The 9059-nt window shown below is 43.1% G+C and overlaps 1 protein-coding gene across 1 annotated transcript; it reads left to right on the top strand.

Moving 5' to 3' along the window:
• The first annotated feature begins 3841 nt into the window (after positions 1-3841).
• Positions 3842-6551, top strand: BTG1 (BTG anti-proliferation factor 1). Its single transcript, XM_079775029.1, has 2 exons — positions 3842-4279; positions 5228-6551. The coding sequence occupies exons 1-2, from the start codon at positions 4132-4134 to the stop codon at positions 5593-5595; spliced, it is 516 nt and encodes a 171-aa protein (XP_079631155.1). The 5' UTR covers positions 3842-4131; the 3' UTR covers positions 5596-6551.
• Positions 6552-9059: the final 2508 nt, after the last annotated feature.

Here is a 9059-nt window from a genome sequence, read left to right as displayed (position 1 = left end):
GAGATGCCTGCCCTCAAAGAATTTACAGACTGGAAAGGAAGATAGGCTAGTAAACATAGTAACTCTGGTCTATCAGATAAGTACCAGAGCCAGAGCAAGGGAAAAAAAGAATACTGCAGAAATTTACTCAAGTCCAGAGTCAGGGAAGGCTACTTGGAGAATAAGGAGAAATTACCTTGATAGAGGGGAAAATGACCAGGTATTCCAGGCAGTGGGAATAAGTATATAAAATGAATGGCATAATAGCGTCATTTAGTGTTATCATATTCATAGATTAATAGTTCAGGTAAGTTCCCAAATGTAAGGTCATGATGAAATGCAAAAAGTGACATGTAGTGATTTTAATTTAATTAAGATCATGCTTTATTCTGATATGGATACCTCTCCTACTTTGGGGATGTTAAAATGTCATCCTTTCCCGAAAATGTAGTGATAGCAGATGGAAATGTGATTTCAAACAAATTCTTTGGCCGAGCCAATGTGGCTCAGTGGTTGAGCATCGACCTATGAACCAGAAGGTCATCGTTCGATTCCCAGTCAGGGCACATGCTGGGGTTGCGGGCTTGATCCCCAGTGTGAAGTGCGCAGGAGGCAGCTGATCAATGATTCTATCTCATCACTGATGTTTTTATCTCTCTCTCTCTTCCTTTCTTTTCCTCTCTGAAATCAATTTAAAAAAATTCTTTAGCCGAATAAAAGATCTTGTGCTGATCCCTAAATTTTATTAGTTTATGAAGCAGAGAAAAATGTTCAGTTCCCTATGCTATATAAATGTTTGTTTTTCTTTTTCTCTCTTTGGTTAAAAACAATACTCAAGAAGTCTACAGGGAACTCAGATTTTAGTATAGAGCAAACAGTTCCAGTAACATTAGAACTGAGGGATGGGAATATAAATCCCCAGCCCTTTGAAATTCTAGTTAGTTGTCCAATAGTTACCTCTATAGAAGTGCTCTCTGAACTCTTCAGCATTGTTTCCAAAGACCTGACATTTGTGCTTTTCTTGCAAACTTATTTTTAAAGCCAGGTTCATTTCCTGGATTTGTTTTGACAGAATTCCTAAGATTTACATTTTAGTGCTTTGATTGAAAACTTTCTAGGTTTTAGAAATTAATTTAATATTATTATTAAATTGCTTGATGATAATATAAGCCAGCATATATATATATGTATACATATGTATATGTGTATATATATATATACACACACACACATATATTTGAATGCTGAAGACAGTGCTAAATAGTTTCTGTAGTTATTGCATTTAAACCTCATACCAGCCTTTGTTTCTTAGATTACTATACCGAGATGTTAGGTAACTTACATGAGGACACCAAGCCAAAAGTTGAGTTAGTAAATGGTTGAGATTGCCCTGTAGTTTATCATAACAACATGAAAAAGTGTCTTTATCATCCAAAAGCTGTGCAGATATACCAGCTTGTTTTTTGGAAGAGAAGAACTTGACTAAATTTCTGGAAAAATATTACTAAACATATGTATGTCCAGAAATGAAAACTATTAACAATTAACATTGTGTACTATCTAAAGCTTGCATTTAGGATCTATGTATATCTCTATCTCTATGTCTATCTATATCTATATATTTATTTTCTAAGTGCACCCCAAATTCTCCAGGTAAAACAGTAATTCCTTAAATCCATTTGTCTCTTAAAAGAATGAATTAAGGTGGGAAGCACACATACAATAAAAAACAATGGGGACAGGGCAAACCCTTCAGAAATATGCAAGTTAAGCTTTCTGTTAACCCTATTCAACTCATTTTATAAAGCTTTGGAGAAGGGGTCTAGCTGCTGCCTGGGAAGGTGGCTAAAAGTAGTGGAGAGAATATGGGCTTGGAAGACAACAGTGAGTTCAAATCCTAGCATTTTGTAAGCTTCCTGATTTGTTTTGTAGGTGACAAAACAAATTTAAACTCAGAATTATTGGGAGTTCTAGTTGGAGACCAGACTTAGAGGAGAAAAACTTGCACCTGATTTCCAATCTAATGCTCAAAAGAGTGGTAATGTAAGGAAAATTAACACATCAGATGTTTAAGGGTGGGCAGTGGTAAGAGAGCTATCAGAAGACCTTGTTCTAGGCTAGGGTGATTTTAAGGATTTACTTCTGTCTCCCTGTCTCCTTTCTGAGAAGTAAAAGAGGTTTCTGGTCCCCAGTAACAACCATGATGATTGTTTTTAAAGTACAGGTCTATCTGAAAAGTTCTAGAAGGAAACAAATGTACCTTATTTATCATTATTTTTTTTATAAATTTATCCAAAGAAAATTAATACTTTCACTAGTCAGTGAGTTTAACAAGGCTATGTAAGTACCTATCGATTGCGTATGAGTAAAAAATAACCTAGAAGTTATTCTTTCAGACAGTTTTACATATTTCATGTAAACAATAAAACTTTTTCTCCTCCTGCTTTATAACAAGTCCTACTTTTGCTTCATTTCTATGCCCTTTGGCTCCGTATTAAAAGAGAAAACACTCAAATTGGTGTATTTTGCAATATTGATGACCAACTAAGCTCAGGATATTTATTTCCATCTGGTAGAGTTCAACTTCTGCCTCTTGTTTGCTTTCTCCATCTGCTCGCCTCACCATCTTTTTTTTTTTCTTCTATTCCTTAATGGAGTTCAGATTAACCCTTTTCTGGGCCTACTTGTTTTAGCAGGCTCACGCCTTTGTGCCAGTCTTTTTTTCCTTCTAGTTTGCAAGTAGGGTTTCCAGTAAATTTAAATGTCTATGCCTAATACTTTCACAAGCTTCAAATGTTATCTTTTTTCTTCTGTTTTCATAAAGAGCAGCAGAACTCAAGGTTCAGGCAGTTTTTGGGACTAGAAAACAGCAATTTTTGGTTTTGCGTATCAACAGTGTAGAATACATTATGTCCCCCCCCCCCCCCGCCCCCCAATACATAATAAAATGTACAAGACCCACGTTACTCTGTATTCTGTAACAGGCTTTCCTCATCAACCCTAAGTTGGAGGCAGGAAAGTGTCCCCTCTCCTCTCCCTGAACTCCTGAAGTTACTGCAACAGCAACCACAAAAGGCGAACTAACCTTTTATTTATTTATTTCGCAATTAAACTTTTACAAAGACATCCCCGACTCCTCCCCCTCCCGAGGGTGAAGCAGAAACGGCTCCGTGGCGTGGGCTGCACTTCCGCGAGGAGACCTGGGCTCCCACAGAGGGCAGCGCGCCCAGCGAGAGCCCGTCCCCCCCGCCCACTTTCCTCTCGCACCCCCGCTGCGCGCCCCCAGCACCTTCAGCGTGGGCACCCACTCCCCGCTGCGCCACCCGCTCCTCCTGCCGGGGGAGCCAGCCAGGTACACCTGGAGCGGGGACGGCCTGTAAACAGCCGGTGTGCAGCTGCCTCGGAGCAGCCAGAGTGCGCACGGACGGCCGGGCAAAGCAGCTCTCACCCGCCCAGCGCCGAGCCTCCAGGTCGGAGGGCCCGGGCAGCTCACTCTGCACGGGATGCACCGGCCCGGGGCCTCGGGCAGCTGGAAGCGGGGAGGGAGGAGCCAGGGCGGGGGGCGGGGCTTTCACACGCGCACCCAACAGTTTCTCGCGTTCAGCGCCCCCGCTCTCCGGTCCCCGGCCGCCACTCCGGGTTTATTTGTTTACAAGCGCATTACGTCAGCTCCTCCCTCTCTCCCTCGCCCCTGGACCCGCCCCCTGGCCCTTTTCCCGCCCCCTCCGGCTCCGAATTTGCTTGCGTCACAATGGTGCGATCTCGGGATTGGCTGGAGTCGGCCGTCACGCTCCAGCTACGCACTTCCTTTCCGTGGCGCTATAAAAAGTGCCGCACGGAGCCCGCATCTCTTCGCCCCCCAGAGCTGGAAATGCAACTGCTGGGAGCTTCGGAGGCTGCTTAGCTGGAGGCGGAGGCGGCCGGGGAGGTCCGAGCGATGTGACCAGGCCGCCATCGCTCGTTTCCTCCTCTCTCCAGCCGCCTCCTGTCTCTAAAATAACTTTTTTTTTTTTTACTATAAAGAAAAGAGAAAAAAAAAAAAAGTAGCCGCCCGCCCCTCACGCCCTCTCTTCCTCTTAGCCCTCTGACCAGTGAGGGAGCCCGGGGTGCCGCTCCGCCGTCGGGGCCGCGCCGCCGAGCCCCGCCGCCCCCATGCATCCCTTCTACACCCGGGCCGCCACCATGATAGGCGAGATCGCCGCCGCCGTGTCCTTCATCTCCAAGTTCCTCCGCACCAAGGGGCTCACGAGTGAGCGACAGCTGCAGACCTTCAGCCAGAGCCTGCAGGAGCTGCTGGCAGGTGAGGGGGCCTCGGTGGGAAGGCGAGGGGTGCCCGAGGGGTGCGGGTCCCTCAGCCCCGGGCGGGCCGTCGGGCCGCGGGAGCCCGGCTGTGCCTCGGGCCGGCGGCGCTTGGGTCCCGCCGCGGGACCGGGACAGGCGCGCTGGACGCCCACTAACGGCGGGTTCCGGCGAGGGTTTAGGGGGGCTGGGCCGAGGGCGCCCCCCTCTCCCCGCGACTGGCCAATGGAGGGGAGAAGAAAACGGGACGCACAACAAAGAAACTGAAGCCCACCGAGGCGGGAGCCGCGGTCCTCGGACCGTCCGCGTATCTAGGGACAAAGGAGCGACGGGGCTGGGGGGTGGGGGGGTTCTGCGCCCCCACCCCCCACCCCCAACCCCTAACCGTCCAGTGCGGGGCGACCGGCCCCGGGTGGGACCGCGCCGCTGTCCCGGAGCCAGCCTGGGACGGACGTGCTGTCCGCCCCGGCCGCCTCCTCCCGCCCATTAATCATCGGATTTGTCACCGGGACAATTACGCTCTGCCCGGAGCGTGGTCTCGGGCTGCTTGTTTTCCTTCCCTTCGGGGTTAACAGTCCGGTTGCGCTTCTCTCCCCCAAAGCCATAAACCCCATTGTGTGCCGCTGGGGCGGAGAAAGTCCGGGTTCCCGCCCGGCCGCCCGTGCTATCTCGCTGGCCCAGGCTGCGCGCCTGATTCCTGGTGTTGGCGGCTCTACCGGTTGGTTCCTGGAAATTTTTTTTTTTGTCCCGTCCTACTGTATTGTTTCTAAAATCCGGCCCGCTCACTCCCCTGCACACCCACAGCAGTGACTGCAGTGCTGGGCACTTAAAAAAAAAGTTGATAAGTTTTCATTTTCACCCGTCCAAGGAGCCCCTGGGAAAAGGAAAACTACAGCGGTAGCTACCGGTGACCGTCTGAGCATTGTTTCTCTGTTCTTTTCTTCTGTAGAACATTATAAACATCACTGGTTCCCGGAAAAGCCGTGCAAGGGATCGGGTTACCGTTGTATTCGCATCAACCATAAAATGGATCCTCTGATTGGACAGGCGGCACAGCGGATTGGACTGAGCAGTCAGGAGCTGTTCAGGCTTCTCCCAAGTGAACTCACACTCTGGGTTGATCCCTACGAAGTGTCCTACAGAATCGGAGAGGACGGCTCCATCTGTGTGTTGTACGAAGCCTCACCAGCAGGAGGTAGCACTCAAAGCAGCTCCAGCGTGCAAATGGTAGACAGCAGAATCAGCTGTAAGGAGGAACTTCTCTTGGGCAGAACAAGCCCTTCCAAAAACTACAATATGATGACTGTATCAGGTTAAGATATAGTCTATGGATGGATCATCTTATAATGGATGGATAAATTTGATTTTTGCTTTGGGTGGGCTCCTCTTGGGGAATGGATGGATTATGGAATTTAAATCATGTCACAGCTGTGAAGATCTGGCACAAGATAGAGTGGTAAAAAAAAATTTTTTTTAAGTGACAGTGCCATAGTTTGGACAGTACCTTTCAATAATTTAATAGCCTGTGAGTCCAAGTTAAATGATCACTTTATATGCTAGGGAGTGAAGTCCTAGGGTGGTTTCAGTTTCTCCCAGACGCTATACCTAAATTTTTACGTCAGTCCCTTTAATGCAAATCTGTATGTCAAAGAACTGTTCTCTGCAGTAGATCTTGCAGAGGAAATTTGCACTATTACACTTGAAAATTGTTAACTTTTTGGCAGCTGAATAGGAAAGCTCAACATTTTAAACAAGGTAGTACTGGAAGTTTTATGACAAGACTTTTACCTAGCACTTAAATATGTATAAATGTACATAAGACAAACCTAGTAGGCATGACCTGGGGAAATGGTCAGACCTTGTATTGTGTTTTTGGCCTTGAAAGTAGCAAGTGACCAGAATCGGCCTTGGCCGCAGGCTTTAAAATGTAAGACCCTTAAAAAGACACTGTCTCAACTGTGGTGTTAGCACCAGCCAGCTCTGTACATTTGCTAGCTTGTAGTTTTCTAAGACTGAGTAAACTTCTTATTTTTAGAAAGTGGAGGTCTGGTTTGTAACTTTCCTTGTACTTAATTGGGTAAAAGTCTTTTTCCACAAACCACCATCTATTTTGTGAACTTTGTTAGTCATCTTTTATTTGGTAAATTATGAACTGGTGTAAATTTGTACAGTTCATGTATATTGATTGTGGCAAAGTTGTACAGATTTCTATATTTTGGATGAGAAATTTTTCTTCTCTCTATAATAAATTGTTTCTTATCTTGGCATTTTAATTAATCTCTTGTCATGATTATAGACGTTCAGCTAAAAATATATTTCTCAGAAGACTTAGGTTCTATAAGCTATGTGAATGTCAGTTGCACACTGGTCATGCTAAGAACATTTATTTGATAAGGAGCGAAGGTCTATGTATACATATTTAGATGTTTTAGAGGAAACACAGGGTTAAGTTTTTTTTTCAAATCTCAGAAGTCAAAACATGGACATAATTCCCAGGCCAAATGCATGAAATGAGGATGAAACAAAAGGTAACATCTACCAAAAATGATACTCAAAGGATTACATTTCATTGCTTCCCAGTTGAAGTGAAGATACAAATGTTCCATTCTGACCCACCTTTGAGAAACAATTATTTTGCCCCTATGGATTCCTTGTTCAGTTAAGAAATCCTGGGGCAGATGTCCCATAGTCTTAAAAGAACAGGCTAATCTCTACAGAGAGATTGGTTGCTTTTTGCTTTTCATCAGCTGCAAGATTTACATTAAAAAAAATCACTTAATCTGGAATTCAACAAAAGGTATGTTTATACATTTTTATTCTCAAAAGTTGTAATGCTGACTTTTTGATTTCTCATTTTCAGACTTTTATTTCAGTAAAAGCCTACGAACCTAAATGAAACAAATGAACATTGCTGGAGTGTAGATTACTCCAGTTGCCCTTACGATAGAGACTTAGTAAATTTTTGTTTGTAAAGGATAACATGGTTTTTCTCTACACAGTTCAGTAACTTGCCATATAGTGGCATTTTGGTTTTTTTTTCATAAATGTAAACATGTTCACACTGCAAAGTCTAGATTTCTTGAAATTAGTAATTCCCATTAAATATGAAAATTTATTTTTATCTGTAAGTTTAAATTCTGACTTTGTAGATTATACAGGAATACACAGCTAAACCTGCAGGTATTTGGAATACAGATGATGTGTACTTGATTAGCAGGCTATATTAGGAGTTTGAAATATAACCACAACACATAGACTACCCTTGCTAATAACGGTTTTATTTTTCTGTTCATTTTTGAAAACCCTCCTCCCCCCTCAGTCTATCAAACTTTAATTTACAATAAAACAAATGGTACTACAGTCTTGACACAGGTCTCACACCAGTGCTGACGACTATTGTATACCAACTGCATTTCCTATGGTAACTCCTTTGAAGCTAGATAACTGATAAAGCTTTACATAATCTGGGACCTAAGGCAAAGTGAGGAGACTTCTCAAATGGAGAATTGGTTTTGAAGATCTTCACATCAGACTTTTTAGTACTTTAAAATAAATTTGGTAGGAAGAGAACTTAATAAAACATTTTATTTTTGAATTCAGGTGATGTCTGGCAAGTAAGGAGCTGTTAAGTTCCTCTTTAAAAGGCAAGCATCACTGAGACTTAGCAGCCAGCTGTTTCCTGTGACTTTAACCCTGCATTCCCCAGACAGTTGTCTAGTACAGTAACTGATAGTTCTTGTTCACTGCTTCTGGGGAACGTTTTGCCTAGCTATTTTGATGAAAACATTTGAGTGTCTGTTGCGTGCACATGTAGGTGTGTACCAAGCCTGTACATGTAGTCATTTATACCAGTTGTGTACTTTTAGTTTAGTAGTGAAAAAATTTAAAAGGCTCTTACACAGCCTGAGTTAAAGATAGTTTCTTTAATGAAATCATTTTAGGAAATGATTTAGAAATCATTTTAGGAAAGGATGTCTGCTTTAGTTGCCACTGACACCAGGAATTCAGTTATTGGCAATAAGTTTAGGAATGTTACTTTTTGAGTTTTAACGGGTAGTTGTAAAATTTCCTCCAATTGTAAGTATTGTTTTTCTCTAATGATGAAGGAAGGCTTATAGTGGATTGTATGGCAAGTTGTTTATGCAGGATAATATGACTCTTTTCCCGGCAATCTGGAATGGGAATCACATGTCCTTACCCTTAATTTGCAATATTTCTGTAATAATAGACGAGAAAGGCCACCAGAAAACTGCTTTTTGCTACTATTGCACAAATGATTTCCTTAAGTAACTATAACGCAGAAATTGTAACTTTATATAGGTGTTCCAGATCATGGAATTGGCCTTTGAGTTAAAAGGAAGCAGTATTCCTAACTATTCTAGTCTTTAAAGGTTTTCACGCTTCCTCTAATCTTAGGAACAAATACTATCTGCTGTTAGACTTTTCCCCTTGGTGATTTTTTAACATTTCTGATACTGCCCTTCCTCTTTGCAGAAGAGAGATAGTATTTTGTTTATTGAAATTTAACGATGTTTTCTCCCCTGTTTGCACTCCTATTTCAGATGATGTGATAAGATGCTATTGATAAACTGTGTGGGGAGAGTTTGTCAGTAGTTCTAGCTATACACAAGAGACTTCAAAAAGTGTATTTTGATTTTCTGAAACAATAGATTTCTTATTTACCTGAAGGTATATAGACTGCAAATAGTTTAGTATCATTTCAGTCTTGGCAATTGAACTTTTGTATATGGCTGCTACCAAAACATAATGGTTTATTTTTC

The sequence above is a fragment of the Cnephaeus nilssonii genome (genome assembly GCF_951640355.1).
Source record: "Cnephaeus nilssonii genome assembly, chromosome: 6".
Classification (NCBI taxonomy): Eukaryota; Metazoa; Chordata; class Mammalia; order Chiroptera; family Vespertilionidae; genus Cnephaeus; species Cnephaeus nilssonii.
The sequence above is the reverse complement of the archived record's forward strand: the minus strand, read 5'-3'. Positions and strand labels throughout refer to the sequence as shown.